At 45.0% G+C, this 20597-nt stretch overlaps 1 protein-coding gene across 1 annotated transcript in view; it reads left to right on the forward strand.

The window, feature by feature from the left end:
- The window catches only part of ARID5B (AT-rich interaction domain 5B), a 187134-nt gene that overhangs the window by 122023 nt on the left and 44514 nt on the right, over positions 1-20597 (forward strand). Inside the window, exon 6 of the mRNA XM_015822324.1 lies at positions 15081-15196. Within this exon, the coding sequence (XP_015677810.1) occupies positions 15081-15196 (116 nt within the window). The remainder of the gene's footprint in view (positions 1-15080; positions 15197-20597) is intronic.

Here is a 20597-nt window from a genome sequence, read left to right on the forward strand (position 1 = left end):
GACCTTTGCTTGTGGACTTCAACTCCCAGAATTCCCCAGCCAGGCACGCTGGCTGAGGAATTCTGGGAGTTGAAGTCCACAGGTCACAAAAGGGCCAAGTTTGAAGACCCCTGGTGTAGACCATGGCATGTTATCATGGCTGCTCCAGCAGATTCTATTGGAAGAAGCACCAAGACGGCTTCCAGCTTGGAGCTTCATCTTAGTTTCCTGCAGTCAGACATTGGGACATTCAATCCGAAAGTCACTCTGGGGCACTAAATTCTTGCCATTCTTTTGTCATTCCATCCTCATGTGATGAAACGGGAGAAAAAGCAGCTCTCCACTCTGCCAATTCTTCCCATTCTGGACCCACCTTCCCGTACCTAGGATAATGTCCACTGGCGGTCTGAGCATGCTCATTGCGATTAAGGGTTGGGATTTCAGAGAGGCATAACCCGCATTTGGATCAAACACAGTTGAGATAATCAGCATTCCTTCCCTTAAATATCACTAACACTTTAAATATTTGAGAAATGTGAAAAGCAATTTATTATAAATCTGTCCCGTCCCACTGGTTTTGTCTTGTCTCTCTCTCCCGGATTATCCTGCCTTCCGGTTGGACCGTGCAATTGGCTAGAATCAAAATCATGTTTCTGAAATGTAATCCATTCTTTGGTGAGTTCACAAAGGTTTGCAACAAAATCAATTATTTAACTATTGCAAACATGCAGCCCCCCTTCCCATCTAATTCCAGGGCTAAAGATGACATTCCAGAAATAGTTGCAGGACCTTAGCGGAACAGCAGTACAAAGAAATTAAAATATTTTTTAAAAAAACAAACCAAAAAAAGCATTCTTTTAAAAAAAATTAGCAGCCTACAAGAAGTCTTTCTAAAAGCAAGTGTCTTTTACCAGCAGAGAAGTGAGCTCATCCTCCTTGAAAACTGAGCCCCAAATATGAGAGAGAGAAAAAGCTATTTTAAAAATGAATTTTGAGGCCGTCTATAATGAAGTCAACAGCAGGACTCGGTGAGGGTGAGAAGGCGGCAGGCATGATTAATGATCATGAATAGGCTATTTTAAGAAAAATGTTCTCTTTAAGAAAATATATTCTCACGTACCCTAGGATGTTTATTTTATCTTATTTTTGTTCACAGATTCATTAAGTTCCCTCTTTAATTTCCATACAGTGCCTTTTGCCGAGAAGATAATCAAATGAAAACGTCTTCTTCAACCCCTTTATTTGCACGACCGCATAAAGATTGTGAAACAGTTTATTATTATAAAATTAGTGTGGCAAAGCACGGGACGAGCTGGGATTGCAGCCAAATTAAACAGAAAATGAGTCGCAGCAGAAGATTTCCAGCTCATGGCAATGAGAACTAGTCCTAGGATGGGAGAATTGTCTGCTGCTTTGTCAGTTCCATTGTTGTTTCAGTTGCAGCGCAGCTACAACACAGGAACGTATTTAACTCAGGTTTTATCAACAAAGCCCGTCTGCAGGGAGGCCCCAAAGAGCTCAGAAAGATGAAATCTAGCCCTGAACCCTGAACGCTTCCTTCTCAGGGAGGGAGGGAGAGACCCGGGCAGTTAAAAAAAAAATAACTGACATTTTAAATCATTACCTATAAAAGCACTCTATGCCTGTTTTCATGGCAGGAGTATTATTTTGCAATTAGGATAAAAGCATTATTTATAAAAGTTCTAAAATGCTAGATGGCAGTAGCTTTAAAGTTGCAGGTCAATCCCTTTTATAAAAGCACTGTATCGATTGGCAGCGGGGGAGACAAATCGCCCCCTGAATTTTTTTTTTTACTTCCTACTTTATAGGACAGGGATGGAAATGACGGCATTATAAGCAAGCACGTTCTGGAGATGTTAGCTCAGAATTCAGATGGTTTCTTAGAAGCAATGAATGCTCCAACGCTGGGGTTTTTTAAGAAGAGACTGGACAGCCATTTGTCTGAAATAATAATAATAATAATAATAATAATAATAATAATAATAATAATAATAATAATAATAATAATAATAATAATAATAATAATAATAATAAAAGTTGGAAGGGACCTTGGAGGTCATCTGGTCCAACCCCCTGCTCAGGCAGGAAACCCTATACCATTTCGGACAAATGGCCGTCCAGTCTCTTCTTAAAAACTTCCAGTGTTGGAGCATTCACCGTTTCTGGAGGCGGGTTGTTCCACTGGTTAATTGTTCTAACTGTCAGGAAGTTTCTCCTTAGTTCTAGGTTGCTTCTCCCCTTGGTTAGTTTCCATCCGTTGCTTCTTGTCCTGCCTTCAGGCACCTTGGAAAATAGCTTCACTCCCTCTTCTTTGTGGCATAGTATAGGGTTTCCTGCCTGAGCAGGGGGTTGGACTAGATGACCTCCAAGGTCCCTTCCAACTTTTTTTATTATTATTATTATTATTATTATTATTATTATTATTATTATTATTACTACTACTACTACTACTACTACTACTACTACTACTACTACTACTACTACTACTAAATGCAGCTTGGGTTTTGCTCACTCACTCAGGAAATAGTGGGGCTTTCAGAAGGATGTAGGTAGGGACTGACAATGTATCACCTGCCTTTTTTGGACATGCTTACCTAGCTCACAAAATGTTTACCATCTACTAAGAGGACTAGGTGCCTAACAACAGGGTAGCACCGACAAACAAGCCTTAGGAAATCGCATTCTTAAAACAAATGTGGAATGGAGATAAGCGAGAAACTTCCCTTAAGATAGAAATAGGACGGGTCAGGAATGGACTAAGACAGGGGTAGGCAACCTTGGCTCTTTTATGACTCGTGGACTTCAACTCCCAGAATCCCTGAGCCAACATAGCTGCCTCAGGAATACTGGGAGTTGAAGTCCACGAGTCATAAAAGAGCCAAGGTTGCCTACCCCTGGACTAAGAGGAGATCTGCAGGCTTAATACGTATCGTTAGACATTTGCAGTCAGACAAATTGTGGACAGAAGGTATCTTGTGTGCTGTATGCAGGGTAGGAACTCCAGTGTGGCCTTCTTGTTGCCATCCTACCCTTTTATATCTTCCCCCGCCAATTGGCTTCATCCTTCCTAATGCCAGAGCTGGCCCTGAGCTGTCATCCCTTGGATGGATCTGAGTCAGTTCTGGGTCAATCACAGGTTGTGCTCATAGAAGCAATCCACATCACACCTCCATTCATTTTCCTGATACGTGTGAACAGCTTCTGCAGCATAAGGATCACCTAAACCAGGGGTAGGCAACCTTGGCTCTTTTATGACTCGTGGACTTCAACTCCCAGAATTCCTGAGCCAGCCATGTTGAGGGGAAAGGGAGAGGTTTCCATGCTGAGCCATGCTGGCTCAGGAATTCTGGGAGTTGAAGTCCATGAGTCATAAAGCGGTCTAGGCCTAAGCCAGAGGTAGGCAACCTTGGCTTTTTTATGACTCGTGGACTTCAACTCCCAGAATTCCTGAGCCGGCCACGCTGAGGGGAAAGGGAGAGGTTTCCATGCTGAGCCATGCTGGCTCAGGAATTCTGGGAGTTGAAGTCCACGAGTCATAAAAGAGCCAAGGTTGCCTACCCCTGACCTAGACATTGAACCTAGATCTTTTTAACGTTTATATTTTATTGTGCTTTAACTAACCTAGATGAAATGTTAATATATATTGCTAGTCCGTGTACAATATGTCATGAAGGGGCCCTAGTTCCCCTATGCTGGCTGAGGAATTCTGGGAGTTGAAGTCCATGAGTCATGAAGGGGCCAAAGTTTCCCCCATGCTGGCTGAGGAATTCTGGGAGTTGAAGTCCACGAGTCATAAAAGAGCCAAGGTGGCCTACCCCAGATCCTAAACTAAGAGAATCTCCTTTTCTGATTAGAGTTCCCGGCATTGCAAACCTACTTCAGTTAAATGACACAGATGACCTTTACGTTCTCTTCATTAAGAAGATGGATATTGAAATGATACGGGTATAAATATAGGTAGAATAATTAGCTGGGGCAATTGGTTCAAAGAAGAAAAGCAAACCTGGCACGGAGAACAAATTACACAACTGCAGGGTAGAAAGAGAGCAGGCAAACATGGGTTTCCTTTTAAGCAAGTCATATTTCAGGGGTGCTGATAAGGCCACAGGAAGAAGCGACTTGTTATTTGTGCCAGGAAAGCTGTACTTTAAAATAAAAGGGTGTGTGTGTGATGTCATCCTCCTCCTTCCTGTGGTGTTAACAGACCATTTGGGGGGGGGGGGAGGCAAAGGGCAAACAAGACCGGCCAGCTTCAAATCAGTCTAGCCAAAAGAAATGATTGGCATGTTTACTGAGGTGAGAATGGAAAACGCTTTTGGGGTGCTCTTCCTCAAATATGCCTTTACTAGTTCATTTAATGTCAGGTTATTTGCATTTCATGTCAGGTTATTTGCATTTCATGGATGGCCTAGGCTCAGATAAAATCTTCCAGTCACTTCTTAATAAAGTTGTTTTGAAGAATTAATTTGATAATTAAAATAAATGCATGTTTTCAGATTACTGAAATGCTTTCAAAAATGTACATGAGAAGCGGGGGAAGGTAGAAGAACTATGCACCGCCGGGGGGTGGGGGTGGAATTGGTCTTTGTGCATGCTATTCAGTTTCAGAGACAAATTAGCTGCTTTTTCCGAAACAAAAAACTCTATTTCTTGCCCATATTAGGGAATTTCACAGATCCCAATTCTCTCTTGAACCGCATAATCCTGTGTCTGTGGCCATCCAGAGCTGCCTTGGCTTAAGAATGGACTTTCTGCAAAAAGTAAATGCAGCAATTTCTCTTGAAAAGTTTGAACTGTGACCTGTAAATGTCATAATAAGCACCCTTTATGTATTTAAAATAAATAAATAAAAAGAAGCCAAGGTTGAAATGATACAAGGGACGTTAAAGGACCGTCCGTGTCCCTGGGGTATCTTTGCTTAAATAAGCTTTGTTGTTGTCAGTTGCGAAGTCGTGTCCGACCCATCGCGACCCCATGGACAACGTTCCTCCAGGCCTTCCTGTCCTCTACCATCTTCTGGAGTCCATTTAAGCTCACGCCTGCTGCTTCAGGGACTCCATCCAGCCATCTCATTCTCTGTCGTCCCCTTCTTCTATTGCCCTCCATCTTTCCCAGCATTAGGCTCTTCTCCAGTGAGTCCTTCCTTCTCATTAGGTGGCAAAAGTACTTGAGTTTCAACTTCAGGATCTGGCCTTCTAAAGAGCAGTCGGGGTTGATCTCCTCCAGGACTGACCGGTTTGATCGCCTTGCAGTCCAAGGGACTCGCAGGAGTCTTCTCCAGCACCATCGTTCAAAGGCCTCAATTCTTTTGTGCTCAGCCTTTCTTATGGTCCAACTTTCACAGCCATACATTGCAACTGGAAAAACCATGGCCTTGACTGTACGCATTTTTGTTGGCAGGGTGATGTCTCTGTTTTTTAGTATGCTGTCTACCTTTGCCATAGCTTTCCTAGCATCCTTAAAATTAGCCTGCCACTCTTTCCTTCCTGGGTGAGTCGTTAAGCAGTTCTGCTTTGGGGTGCTGGGGAACAAGGAGACCTCTGGAGGGACCAGGTTCACCATGCCTGTCCTTTCCCATTGCCCCCTTTGGATCCAGTGTCTTGTGAAAAGATCTAACCAGCTCTTTGTGCTTGACAATTTCCTGTTTCCATTGACCAGGGGTTCTGGCAGGAACCTGTTGAGGTGGGTCCTGGTGACCAGCTGACTATGGCACCAGATCTCTGTGAAGCACATGGATGGCTTCGTCTTGCTTACAACCAGAGTCTGACTCAGCTCACCAAGTGCTCCATCATATTTTATGGCCGGGGGAGGCCGACGGAGGCGGTTTGTTCCTACCCCAGAGCCATCTTGATCAGAGGAGGCCTCCTGTGTGTGCTTCCTTCCCCTGTCGGTTGAGATGGGATTATGAGGACCTTTGAGTTCCTTTCTTCTGTTTTGTTTTACAGGAACGGGTACTTATTTTTTTAAAAAATTCATTCTTTTTATTCCGACAGCAATAATAAAAACGGGGCAGACAAGGGTGACTCCTCAACAGAACATTTGCGTTCGAGAATGTTAGGTGTCACTGGAGAATCCACCTGCAGGAGAGGATGGCAGAACTTCCCCTCTGCTGTTAAGTTCAAACGAGGGGTTGTCCTTCTCTAATAACCAACCCACAAATCCAGCATGTCAAAGAAACAGGAGTTCAGCAGAGACTTGCTATGTTTCTGTGCACAAGGAGGAATTTTATCTCTTACAGTGGATAATAGTAGTAGTAGTAGTAGTAGTAGTAGTAATAATAATAATAATAATATAATAATAATATAATATATAATAATAATATTAATATATTGTAATATAATATAATATAATTAATATAATATAATATAATAATATAATATAATATAATATAATATAATATAATATAATATAATATAATATAATATAATATAATATAATATATAACATAACATAACATAACATAACATAATATAATATTTATAATAATAAAGTTGGAAGGGACCTTGGAGGTCATCTAGTCCAACCCCCTGCTCAGGCAGGAAACTCTATACCATTTCGGACTAATGGCCGTCCAGTCTCTTCTTAAAAACTTCCAGTGTTGGAGCATTCACCGCTTCTGGAGGCAGGTTGTTCCACTGGTTAATTGTTCTAACTGTCAGGAAGTTTCTCCTTAGTTCCAGGTTGCTCCTCTCCTTGATTAGTTTCCATCCGTTGCTTCTTGTCCTGCCTTTAGGCGCTTTGGAGAATAGCTTGACTCCCTCTTCTTTGGGGCAGCCCCTGAGATACTGGAACACTGCTATCCTGTCCCCCCTCATCCTTCTCTTCGTTAAACTAGACATACCCAATTCCAGCAGCCTTTCCTTATATGTTTTAGCCTCCAGTCCCCTAATCATCTTTGTTGCTCTCCTCTGTACTCTTTCTAGAGTCTCAACATCTTTTTTACATCGTGGTGACCAAAACTGGATGCAGTATTCCAAGTGTGGCCTTACCAAGGCATTGTAAAGTGGTATTAACACTTCACGTGATATGCCAATGATCTGCTGTTAAAAGGAAGGGGTTAAAATCAACAGCTTCCCCATGCCAAGCACAAGTCCTTCAGTTGTTGCTCTCCTCTGTACTCTTTCTAGAGCCTCAACATCTTTTTTACATGTGCAACTGTTTGCCCAGATTTCAAAATTCGCCAGCCGAGGAAAGCTTTACTAGGAGAACAAATGGAAATATATGTTTGGGGTAAAGAAGCGAGCCGCCCTCGTGAAGGGCTTCAACCCCGAGAGTGCCTTTTCCGACCCGTTTCTTAAGAATGAACGACTGGATGGGACACATTTCCCGTGTGTGTAGTAGTTCCTCTCCCTGGCTTAGCCTGAGCGGGCCGCCAGAGGGCGACCGAGAGGTTTGCTTGGAAGAACAAATCTGGCTGCTTTTAATAAACATCCTGAAGTGTTTCAAACACGGTAAAGATTGATTTTTCTTTTGCCTGCTGTACATTTTTAATATACACGTGACACGCAGCTCTTCGCTGACAGAGAACGAGCGCCCAACGGGAGGAGAAATAGCGAAAAGCGGGGAGAAGGAAAGCTGCTTTTGCCCATATAAGGGCGGGATGGGGTTTTTTATTTTTTATTTCCCTTTTCTTGGCTTCTTTCTAGGTTAGATAATAATCAACTGACAATCGGTCATGAGGCAATAACGCCGCGGAGATGCTGCAATGGGAAGTCGGACGCGGTGCGGCGGCGGCAACACAGAGCAATCGTTACAGTAGATCAAGGGGAGAAATAATGGGGGGATATAAGCAAAGCCTGTAAATGGCATGTTGGCTTAATCTCTCCGGCTCCGTACAAATCAGTATTGATCCTCTCTCTCTCTCTCTCTCTCCTTCCCACCCACCCCCCCTCCACCCAGGAATATTACATAACTCTCGCCCTTTCTGAAATATGGCTGGTATGCCAGGAGCCATTTTATTGCTTGAGAGATTTTTATATATTTTTTTTTTCAGGCTGGAAGTGCTGACTCGGCGAGACGGGTTTTTTTTTTTTTTTTTTTTAGCAAGGCTGGCATCTTGAATAGAGGAAATCTGTTGTGCCTTTTTCTCTAAAGTTTCCCTGCACGGATGTTTTTTTCCTTCCTTGTGTGAAGGGTCTTAATTTTAAGGATGCTGCTGATGGGGGGGGGGGAGAGCGACCCTCCAACTGAGCCTCCCCCGCCTCCAAGGACGAGCACCTCGGACTAATAATAATAATAATAATAATAATAATAATAATAATAATAAACAATTGTCGATAAGAAAGACAAAAAAGTCTGGATAGTGGACGTGGCAGTGCCTGGAGACAGCAGAATAGACGAGAAAGAACTGGAGAAGATAACAAAATACAAAGACCTACAAATAGAAATAGAAAGACTGTGGCAAAGGCAAGCAAGGGTAGTACCAATAGTCATAGGCGCCTTGAGTGCAATCCCAAAACAACTAGAGCACCACTTGAACACCATTGGCATTGACAAATTCGCCATTAGTCAATTGCAAAAGGCGGCCTTACTAGGAACTGCTTCCATCCTGCGACGAGATCTGTAATACCATCAAACATCCACATCTGCCTATCCCAGGTCCTGGGTAAGGACTCGATAGGTAGACAAAATGCCAAATCCAGTCTGAACATCTGGCTGACTGTGCGATGATCCATAATAATAATAATAATAATAATAATAATAATAATAATAATAATAATAATAATAATAGTAGTAATAAAGTTGGGAGGGACCTTGGAGGTCATCTAGTCCAACCCCCTGCTCAGGCAGGAAACCCTATACCATTTCGGACAAATGGCTGTCCAGTCTCTTCTTAAAAACTTCCAGTGTGGGAGCATTCACCGCTTCTGGAGGCAGGTTGTTCCACTGGTTAATTGTTCTCACTGTCAGGAAGTTTCTCCTTAGTTCTAGGTTGCTTCTCTCCTTGATTAGTTTCCATCTGTTGCTTCTTGTCCTGCCTTCAGGCGCTTTGGAGAATAGCTTGACTCCCTCTTCTTTGGGGCAGCCCCTGAGATATTGGAAGACTGCTATCATGTCCCCCCTCGTCCTTCTCTTCATTAAACTGGACATACCCAATTCCAGCAACCATTCCTTATATGCTTTAGCCTCCAGTCCCCTGATCATCTTTGCTGCTCTTCTCTGTACTCTTTCTAGAGTCTCAACATCTTTTTTACATTGTGGTGACCAAAACTGGATGCAGTATTCCACATGTGGCCTTACCAAGGCCTTGTAAAGTGGTATTAACACTTCACGTGATCTTGATTCTATCCCTCTGTTAATGCAGCCCAGCACTGTGTTGGCCTTTTTGACAGCTGCAGCACACGGCTGGCTCATATTTAAGTGATTGTCTACTAGGACTCCGAGGTTCGTCTCACAGTTACTGCTATTGAGCAAGGTACCCCCCCTATACTATACCTGTACATTTGGTTTTTCTTGCCTAAATGTAGAACCTTGCTTTTTTCACCATTGAATTTCATTTTGTTAGATAACTTCTTGCCCGCCAAGGTCCAGGCAGCTTCCAAGACGTGTTGCACTGCTGCGCTGCTCTTCCCTGGGGGGGTCCCTGTGGGACTATTCAGCGGCCTAAGGAGGAAGGACCTCTGGGCTTGCTACCTCCTGCCTCGTGACTGTCCTGGTGCCACTTTGGCCCACAACAGTCGCTTTGGGCTTTGCCTTTCAATAGGACCTTTTCTGAGTTGGCTTTGCCCTTGGGGGAATTTTTGCAGAGTTTGGAATGACGTCTCTGGATTCACAGCCAGCTGGATGCAACCTTGACTCTTTTATGACTTGTGGACTTCAACTCCCAGAATTCCTGAGCCGGCATGGCTCAGCTTGGAAACCTCTCCCTTTCCCCTCAGCATGGCTGGCTCAGGAATTCTGGGAGTTGAAGTCCACGAGTCATAAAAGAGCCAAGGTGGCCTACCCCTGTTCTGATGGCCAATTGATGATGATGATGATAATAAAGTTGGAAGGGACCTTGGAGGTCATCTAGTCCAACCCCCTGCTCAGGCAGAAAACCCTATACCATTTCAGACAAATGGCCGTCCAGTCTCTTCTTAAAAACTTCCCAGTGTTGGAGCATTCACCGCTTCTGGAGGCAGGTTGTTCCACTGGTTAATTGTTCTCACTGTCAGGAAGTTTCTCCTTAGTTCTAGGTTGCTTCTCTCCTTGATTAGTTTCTATCCGTTGCTTCTCGTCCTGCCTTCAGGCGCCTTGGAGAATAGCTTGACTCCCTCTTCTTTGGGGCAGCCCCTGAGATACTGGAAGACTGCTATCATGTCCCCCCTCGTCCTTCTTTTCATTAAACTAGACATACCCAATTCCAGCAACCGTTCCTTATATATCTGGCAACTTTTTTCCCTTCTCTGATCAGCTGCTATTACTTCTTAAAAGCTTTTTCCAGTTTGCTTTTTTTTGAGGGGGAAATAATCTGGAGATAATCTGGCTGACCTGATGTAAGCGATTAAAAGAAAACGAAACAACATCGGCGTATGTTAGCACAATGCTCACCTGACATTTTTATTTTTTATTTTATCTATTTTATTTTATTTTTATTATTTTACTATTATTCTTGGAAAAAGAGTTTAAGAAAACACAAAATATTCTTCATCCTGAATGCTCCCGCTGCAAATATTCTTTGGCAAGACGTGGGCCACTGTCGAATATTTTTGTGAAAGAGTTTCACTATGAATGCTATATATAGATGAAACTATAAATGTTTTCTTATCAATGATTTATTTTTCTAGCCGAGGGAAGTGTTAGTCATTTAGAGGAAAAAGTGCACATGCGCAGCGGCTTAGGGAATGGAAATGCTGCTTTAATGTCAGCCTGCCTTTTGCTAGCCAGTGAAACGCCACAGTCCTTGATGATTCATTTTTTTAATTATACATCAGATATGGTGCAATTTAAAATGGCATTATGTCATACCCGGAGTATGAAATTTCTAAAGAAGTCATTTCCCTCCAAATTCCTCAAAAAGACGTTGTGCGTTACTGCCGTTGGTACGCAATACTTTTTCTGCTTTTTAGGGAAGTGACATTTTCTTGCTGCTTAATTTTTTTGGGGGGGGGTTGTTTGCTGAAATACAAACAATGAACCAAGGGAAGGATCTGGAAAATGTTTTCTTATCAGATCTACGAAAGTTAAATGCTTAAAGAAATCTGGGCAATGGGATAAAGAATTGCAGAGAAATCAAATCCTACAACAACATTTGATTGAATGAAAACTTAAGACGGACGTAAACGAAGAAACACGAAGTTGGTTTATGTGATCAAGGTTAAAATTTAAGACCTTTTTTTCAATGTTCTAACCATTCTTTATGGACTTTTGCTGACACCAGGATTCATATTTTAGAGATTTGCTTATAGATAAGGAATGGGATATGACAGTGGTGGTGAACCTATGGCACGGGTGCCAGAGGCGGCACGCAGAGCCCTCTCTGTGGGCACGCGCGCCGTCGCCCCAGTCCTAGGCCTTCAGCTGGGTTTTATAAAACCTTTTCGCTTTAGGCCTCCGCCGCCGTGTGCAAAAAAAAGAAAAAAGGTTCAATCAATCAGTCAATTTCAACTTCTCGTGGGAAAAAAAAAGATCTTGCAAAGTTGGAATTGATTGATTGAACTTTTTCGTCCCACCCAGTCTGCCGTTACCACCACAGCCACGCCCACCCAATGGGCCACACCCACCCAATGGGCCACACCCGCCCGGCACCCGACGATGCATAAGTGGGTTTGGGGTTGCAGTTTGGGCACTCGGTCTCTAAAAAGGTTCACTATCACTGGGATATGAGATGAAGAGATATTTTTAACCTCACCGGGGGTAAAGCATTATTAAATTGGTTTATAATTGTTGGGAAGGTTGGAGATGAATTATTTATATAGTTCTCTTCTTTATTCTCATTTCTTTTTCTTCTTTCTTTCCGTTCTCTTCTTTTTCTCTAAGTTTAGTTTGTTATTCATTTTTACTGTTGTAATTAAAATCTTTGTCAAATTATGTTATTAAGAAAAAGAAAGCAAAGCAAGTTACTGAAGGGATGAAAAGTAAGAGGGGGGGGAGGCTGGGGTGTGTTTTCCCTCCAGGCCAGACAGGCTCCATTGCTCCATTTAAGTTTTTAAGTCTTTGCCCGAAATTCCTTGCTGGGAACCAGCCCCGCTTCATTCATTACGGCCCCCTCTGCTTCTGGGCCAGAAGGGAATCTAGACCTGCCATCTGAGCATCTTCCAGGGGTTTTGCTCCACTGGAATTTGTTCCCCTTTTGCAAAGCCAGCCGGATTTTTTAAATCAATGAATCCAGAGTGCCCTTGGGGCTGAGGCCCTCTCTTTGGAGGGGAATAGCACCAAGGCTGCCGCGTCCTCTTCTTCCTCCTCCTTTACTCTTTGGAGGATCTCTGTCTGCTCAGGGGAGGAGGTCAGTGCAGCGGACCCATCACAATGCAATCATGAGCTACAGTAGTGGCCAAAATTGTGGAAACCTTTTGGGAAAAGTGTATTTTTGAGGTTTGATGGCTAATAACACCACTTTTTGGGGGCGAGTAGTACCATAAAATTATATATATATATCAGTGGAAAGATAATTTAATCAAGAACGTAATGCAACATAGTTTGTTCAATTATCTGTACTGTATTCTGTGAAAAGCGATAGCCAAATAACCGGAAAAAGGAAGCACAACTTGCTCAGGTGGATCTCAGGTAGCTTTCCTTCATCTGATGGTAGCCAATGAGGGTGAGTGTTTAGAGAGCCAATCGGGTGTCCTCTTGTTTTGGCCTTGAGCCAATCGGATCACAGTAGGATCCAGTGATTGATGTCCTGTATTGAAGCTGAGAGGAGGACATTGGTCAGTGTGTTATGTGATCGCTATCCAGTTGGTTGGGGTTTTTTTTGTGTTCTTTCATTGAGTCAGCTTGTAAAACGTAATAAAATTAAAGTCATGGTGCAAAGAGTTGACTGGTTGGTCAGAAAGCGATGTAAAACAGTATTATGAAGTGAACAAGGCTACGGTTATAAAGAAATTGGAAGAAAAACGGGTGGAAACTTAACCAAAGGTGGCATTTCTACTGTACACTTTTCCCAAAAGGTTTCCACAATTTTGGCCACTACTGTACATTTGCAAAGGCTGCACATCCCTCCCTCGGCTGCCTTCATTGGACTTTCTGTGAGCAAGGGAGCAGTCAGCAGGGCAGTGGGGAGTGCCAAGCACAGCTCTTGAGGGAACAAAACAGACAAGCCACAGAGAAGGCTTCCCGAGATGGTTGTACACAGTGGTGGGATTCAAATAGGCGAACAACCGGTTCTCTGCGTGGATGCCGCTTCCGGAAGTCCATTCTGGACCAGGGCAACAACAAAAAAAATTAGCTACCAGTTCTGCCGAAGTGGTGCGAACCGGCTGAATGCCACCACTGGTTGTGCGGTGCTCAGCCACTCAGCTGCAGGGTCCAGCAGTCAAAGATAAATCAGGCAGATGTTTGCCATCTGGGATGGTAACTGTTCCTTCTCCTGCCTTCCTTGCTGGCTCGCCCGCTCCTGCTCTGCCTCTCTTGCGTGCCGGCCCCGTCCGCTCAGACGACCACCTCGGACTTCTGGCCGATGACAGTTCCTGAAGCAGGGGCTGTGGGTGTGTCTGGAGGAAACAGGTGGGGAATAGCTGGCAACGGCTGTCTTTCCACACTCCCAGGAAACATCGGGATCAAATTAGCACCGCCTTGCTTCAGAGAGCTAATTAAAATGTCGAACGTCCTAAAACCTCTTGTGTGACAAATGTAAGATTAGAAACAATTAAAAGGCACTCAAGAGGCTTGGGGTGTTTAGATTCCTGACATCGTTACAATCATCCCTAGAAGTAATGAAAACAAGGGTTACTCTCAAAGACTCAAGAGTTGTCAATCACCCATTAATGATGGTTTCTCGGGCTGAAGGTTGTTGAAATTTCGAGGCTGAATTTATAGAGCTCATTTTCCATACCCAACAACTCCTTTCCTTTCCCCATTGTTTTTTTTTTTCTCATAATCATCATCAAGAAATGCTTGCTGGCAGAAAAGGGAGTGACCTATATATCTATACGTGAGTTTTCAAAACATGACTCAGAATGGTTTGATTTTCTGTAAATCTGGAGTTTCTGGGCACTGTAAATAAAAGCCCTGCATTAAACACCAATTTGGCAAAGGATAGTTTCATTTGAACGGTTGAGAATACAGGAATCCCTCGATGACTGTGGTCCTCTCCTTGCTTCCCTGCCAGCAGAGGTGACCTCCTCTAATGTCCTGTCCTCATAGGAAATGGCCAGAAAAGAAAGTTACAGGTCACCACCGTGAAAAGGACTAGGGGTGACATGATAGCAGTGTTCCAATATTTGAAGGGCTGCCACAAAAAAGAGGGGGTCAGCCTATTTTCCAAAGCACCAGAGGGCAGGACAAGAAACAATGGATGGAAACCAATCAAGGAGAGAAGCAAACTAGAACTAAGGAGAAATTTCCTAACAGTGAGGACAACCAGTGAAATAGAAGTTGGGGTGCTCCATCACTGAAGGCTTTTAAGAAGAGACTGGACAGCCACTTGTCTGGAATGGTATGGGTCTCCTGCTTCTTGTGCAGGGGGCTGGACTAGAAGACCTCCAAGGTCCCTTCCAACTCTTCTGTTCTTCTGTTAAGTGCATGCCCACAAGGAGTAGCCACATATCTGCCGCTTCCTCCTAGCTCTGCAAAAGGCACTTTGTGGTTATCTTTAGCTCTTTTCAAATGTAAACAGCACTATATGAGCCAGGAGCAAATGTAATATAGGTCATTTCTCGCTAACAACTCCATCCAAGCCCCATTGTGCCAAAATAACAGCAATGCAGACAGGCTTTGTTTGATGGCTGTGATGCTGTGAAGGCACTCCAAGTCACGGCGGGGCGGGAGGGGGGTGGAAACGGCCACAGGAACATGTGACCTAGAAACAGCCCAACTTTGGAGAGTTCTTTCAGGGAAGATCTGTCACTGGTCTGCTCACAGCTCGCTCGTGGAGGAGATTAATTTGATTTTGCCCTCGTGTAAGGAATTGGGCTGAACTGTCGCCTGTTTGTTTTCAGCTCCCAACCTCAAAGGACGACCACGGAAGAAAAAGTCCGGCAACCCACAGAGAAGAGATTCGTTCAGCGGCAATAAAGATCCCCAGAATAATTGTGAAGGCAAAACTGTGGCCAAGGTAAGGAGCTTCGGCACCTTCCCCAAATTTCTTTTCCGGATGAGTTTTGCTCTTCTTTTTCAGGGCAGTGTTTCACGGGGAGGACAGGGGTCTGGGGAAGGAGCTGAAGAGTCAATCCTACGAGGCAGGTTTTGGGGAGCAGAAATGCTCCCCTCTCCTTTGGGTAACTTTCATAGCCTCCTTTCGGAGGGGCCGTTGCAGCCAGTGGCTTTACCTGAAGTCAGAGCTAAGCGGATCCGACTGCTGAGTAGATGGGGCAAGGTTCCAGGAGGTCCCATCATGGAAGTTAGAGGGGGAGGAGAAGAAATGGACCAAAGGAAGATGGTGGGCAGGCTCCTACCCACCATTGCAAGGGTGGACCTGCCCTATCTTGAAGGATAGTTGGAATTGTGGGGGGGAGGGCGGAGGAGTAATGGTGCACAAAAGGTGAGTCTGGTTCACTCCTTGGGCTAGTTGCAAGAGCAGTCATTGGAGACCAAAAACGAGACTGTGGCCATGGAGGCACCATCCTAATTCAGTAAAACCCGTGGAAGGTCGCCCCTTGTTCCCGCTGCAGGGCGCAGCATCCTCAGCCCACGAGTTTGGGTCTTTCCCACGTAAAACTGCTTCTGTGACAGACCCCCTCCCTCTCCGAAGACCGCTGTTTATGCCCAACTATCAGTAACAAGAGGTTTCGGTCGGTAGGGTAAACTTAATTCACTTGGACCTTGCCTCTTTTCAGAAGTTCCTAGCTGACGTTTCAAGAAACGGCAGCGCCCCCCCTGAAGATTCTTCCCACGTTTTTCAGTATGCCGGATTGTTTAAATCTTTCGGAATCTTTAATGCCACAAATTAGATTGTTCTAATGGGGGAGAGCAAAGGCCTCCGAAAGATGAGAGGCTTTTTCCACCCCTGCTTCGCGCTTTTTCCTCTCCCGGCCATTGAAAAATGGGAAAATGACGAGTTCTCCGCAATAGGAAATAGGAAAGTCGGTCAAACTGCTTCTTGCAGTTCCCCCCCAAAAAAGCCTCCTTTCCTGAGCCAAGCCTCTGTACTTAACAGGTGGAGGTCTTTTGAGAGAAGAATTCCCATTTGATTTTTTTTTTTTTAGCCGAATCGAGGCTCCAAGAAGTCAGGTGACAGTACAGGTAGTCCTCAACTTACAACAGTTGAATTTAGTGACCATTTGAAGTTACAACGGCGCTGGAAAAAAAATGACTTAGGACCATTTTTCAGACTTGTGACCGTTGCAGCATCCCCAGGGTCAACGTGATTTACATTCAGATACTTGACCACTGACTCACATTTACAACGGTCACAGTGTCCCAGGGTCATGGAATCCCTTTGTGCAACCTTCTGACAAGCAAAATCAACGGGAAAACCAGATCCACTTAACAACGGTGTTACTAATTTAACTGCATTAACAAATGTGGCAAGAAAAGTCACAAAATGGGGCAAAACCCGCTTCACAAATTTCTCACTTAAAAACATAAATTTCGGGTTCAGTTGTGGTCGTAAGTTGAGAGGACTACCTGTATTACATTTTTTTGTGTTGTTTAAATTATTACGTTTGTCTGCTTCCTACTTCATGGATGCTAGCAATAGTTTTCACTCTAACGTTAAACCACGTAAGACTTGTTAATTTTGAATTCGCAGTTTAGTTGTGCGGCCCGTTAGGTACACAAGGGCTGTTAGTTTGTAAATAAGATTGACAGGCATCCTGATGGTTCAGAGATAACCGGTGGAAAATGTGATGGTTGAGGTTGGAACTCCACAAAAAGTGTGGGACCTCCTCCAGCTGGCCAGAAAGTGTTCTTCCTTTGTGGCCCACTTTGCATAGTTCGCGGTCTGCCTAGTCATGTATTGGTAGTAAACAGTGAGTCACCCTATAGGACAGACATGTCATACACAAGGCCCGGAGGCCGGATGCGGCCTGCAAAGTGGTTTCATGTGGCCCGCGAAGCCATCCTGGAAACAGTGAGGGAACGGCCCCCGCTGCCTTGGCCCTGGCCCAGGCCGGTCGGGAGCCAATGTACAATTTTGTGGTGGCCATCTATGCTGAAACATATTCAGTCTTAGCTCCACAAGGCCGTCGAGAAACAGCGAGGAACCAGCCTCTGCCATGTTGGCCCCACCCCCTGGGTGCATGCTGGGGAGGTGTCACTCTTTGTGAGGAATGAAAAAATGGACCATGCCTTGGCCCTTGCCCCGGTCCCACCCCCTTCTGCCAGAGACCCTCAGATCTGTCCCACTCCTGCCCAGGCCCCCACAGGCACCCTTGACACGAACGATGTAGAGCTGGCCATGCCCACCCAGTAGGCCACACCCACTCCATCCATGCCCACCCAGTAGGCCACACCCACCCTGGCCACACCCACCCGGCCCCCTGAGGGCAACCGCAATGCTGATGCGGCCCTCAATGAAATTGAGTTTGACACCCCTGCTATAGGATTATATGCCCTTTGCATGTTGATAGCATGCCAGCGGATGAATTGGAAACAACTGGAGAACTGTAACTGTTTCATGCAGTCTTTTGTCTGCTTTTGCACATCCTTTCTCCTCTTTTGAGCCTGTCTGCAAAGGCTCTGTGTGCAAGACTGGAGATAAATACTGGTCGGGTTGAAGAGTTGCTGTCTCGCTCCATCTCAGGTGGCTTCAGACATTTTTTCAGAAGCCAATTAATAACTTTTGCTCGGAGGTTTATTTTGGAGGGCTTCGGGCAAAACATGAAAATATACTTTAGTTACATTCCCAACCTGGTCAGTGACGTAGTGGACCAGTTCAAACAAAATGAATAAATGATTTACACAATCCATTCGCCTGCCTTATTTAGGAAGATTTTTGTTTGAAGGGATCATATGTATCCCATTCTAGATCAGTAATTTGGTCATAAATGGGGTCCACCGCTAGAGGAAACAGCGTATCTGAATTATTTTCAATCTGTCCAGGGTACAGCACCAAGTCTACCCGGATTCCACATGTGGCTGCCTTTGGCGGGACCAAGGTGGGGGTGGGCAAGTCCCCAGTGTCACTGACTTTGAACAGCCCCCACTGTGCTATCCCTCTGGATCGTCTCCCAGGGTTGAGACCGGAGATGCTGCTTTTGCAGTAGTTCTCCTTCTACAGGGTCGGTTCTGATCATTGAGGGAGGACGTTGAGTTCTAGGCCTGCATGCTCCTCCATTCTGATTTAGTATCTACATGAAGCCACGGGGAGATCACCCATCAACACAGATCAGGCATCATCAGTAGTGTGATGATGCTCAGCCTTAGACCTCAACCCAATGTAGTTAAGGGGACCTTGTATAATGTGCCAGTTATGACCCTTCCTGGACTAGGAGATTTTCCTCACAGTAACTCATCCCTTGGTCACCTCCCACCTGGACTACTGCAACGTCTCCTTCATGCCCTTGCCCTCACTTGGAAGCCACAGGAGGTCCAGAATGCAATAGCTGAAATAGTTACGGACACACCTCTGTTCCCCATGCAATCGCTCTGCTTTGAGAGCTGTGTTGATGGCTGCTTGGCTTGTGGATGTAGTTCATGGTGGTTGCCTTCAAAATGCTGTTTGGCCACCTGTTCCCAGTTATATCTGCCTGTTCAGTAAAGATACAAGGAGTAGCTCCCTCCACATTGCTTCTCTCAGGCAAAGGCACCATCAGGGACCAAGAAGTCCGCTTGGCAGCCCCGTTCTCTACGACAGGGCTTTTCAACCTTTTCACCCATTGTACCACTTTTAGGATAGGGCAACATCCGAGTACCACCAGTCGCCTAGCAAGGTGTCAAAAACTTGATGACCAAAAAAAGAAAAGGAAAAAAGTGATGAAGCACAGGTAGTCCTCGACTTACAACAGTTCGCTTAGTGACTGTTCGAAGTTACTATGGCACTGAAAAAAGTGCCTCCCCAAGCCACAGCCGAGCAAGACACCTGCCTGCCCGCCCGGCGGCGCTCTTCCTCCTGTCCGAGGTTTCCATTGTTGTGAGCATTTCTGTTGAGGATTGGCAGCGGAGGTGGGGTGGGGGGGTGTTTGGTTTTTATTCCCCCCGTCTGCTGGGTGGTTGCAGCAGGTTTTGGTCACTTCACGTGACCCTAGGACACTGTGACCGTCATAAATATGAATCAGTTGCCAAGCATCTGAATGTAAATCACAAGACCCTGGAGAGGCTACAACATTCCAGTCGATCGGCGCTTCTTCTGGACTCAGCAGAAGCGTCAGGATCAGTGCTGCTTTCCAGCTGATTGGTGCTTCTTCAGGGCTCAGCAGAAGCACCAGGATCAGCACCGAGCTCCAGCTGGAGCCCGGCGCTGATCCTGGCGCTTCCGCTGAGCCCTGACAGCCCTGCAGCTCCAGCCATCTCTCGCTCAGGCTTGTGCGGTGCTGCCACCGGTTCAGCTCATTCCCCTCCCCTGCTACCACTTTTCTAGGATGGTCGCGTACCACCTGCCAGGTGCCAATGTACTACAGGTGGTACCTGTACCACTGGTTGAAAAGCCCTGCTCTTCAACCACAACCCTCCTAAAGTTTAGGAAAACCAGGGAAACATGGCTGCTTCAGCAGGCCTCAGCAGTGGCCACACGATGAGGTTGCCCTCTCTCACCGTCGCTGTAGGTTACGTTGATTATTATTGTGTTGTTTAATCTGAGTTCTTGACTGCATAATCGGCTTAACAGTTGGCAGCAATTAAAGCAGCATGTAAGTCCAACAAATAAACAACGTAACTGATGTATGTTCCTTTCTTGCTAACATGCTCCCACTCCTCTAAGAATTTGTTTTGCTCACAAAACCAAACCCAAAAAACTCTGGGTGTCTGAGACCCATTCTCAGCTGCAGTCAGGGCTGCAATATAAAACACGCAAGCCGTAGGATGACAATAACGTGACCAGAGTTTCTTAAAAGAGGAAAGAAAGGCTGAATTTATTTCACAAGGAAAATGACTCCTCAGAATTTCATCACGGAATTTTGAAACTGTTCTTCTTTTTCATCTGTCAAAAAAAAATAATCTAATTAGGGTGTTAATTAATAGCACATATATCAACCGTCTAATGCTGAAAAGATGGGTATCAGTTTGCCCTTCCCACTGCCCCCCTCCCAATCCCCCCCCCAATGCTTTGCTAAATTCAAAACAGACCCCTCCCATGGATTGTTTGATTGATAGGAATGGTCAATTCATTTTGGCTCTAATTTTCTCTCTCAGCACGAGACGACGTGACTTTACATCCAAGGGATGCAGTTGCTGGCCACAGATAGTTTGACCCTCAGCGAAATTGGGAACCCAAGTTTCCCTTGGAGTAATCTAAGTCCCAAGAGACTCCCCAAGTTTTAAAGACCTTCTGCTGTGTGGGCACATTAAGTTTTTCCCTTCAGCACAAATGCTGGAAATTTCCTCTTAAAAAGGCCCATAAGGAAACCCATTTCCCAACG

The sequence above is a fragment of the Protobothrops mucrosquamatus genome, unplaced genomic scaffold (genome assembly GCF_001527695.2).
Source record: "Protobothrops mucrosquamatus isolate PMUCROS unplaced genomic scaffold, P.Mucros_1.0 scaffold1524, whole genome shotgun sequence".
Classification (NCBI taxonomy): Eukaryota; Metazoa; Chordata; class Lepidosauria; order Squamata; family Viperidae; genus Protobothrops; species Protobothrops mucrosquamatus.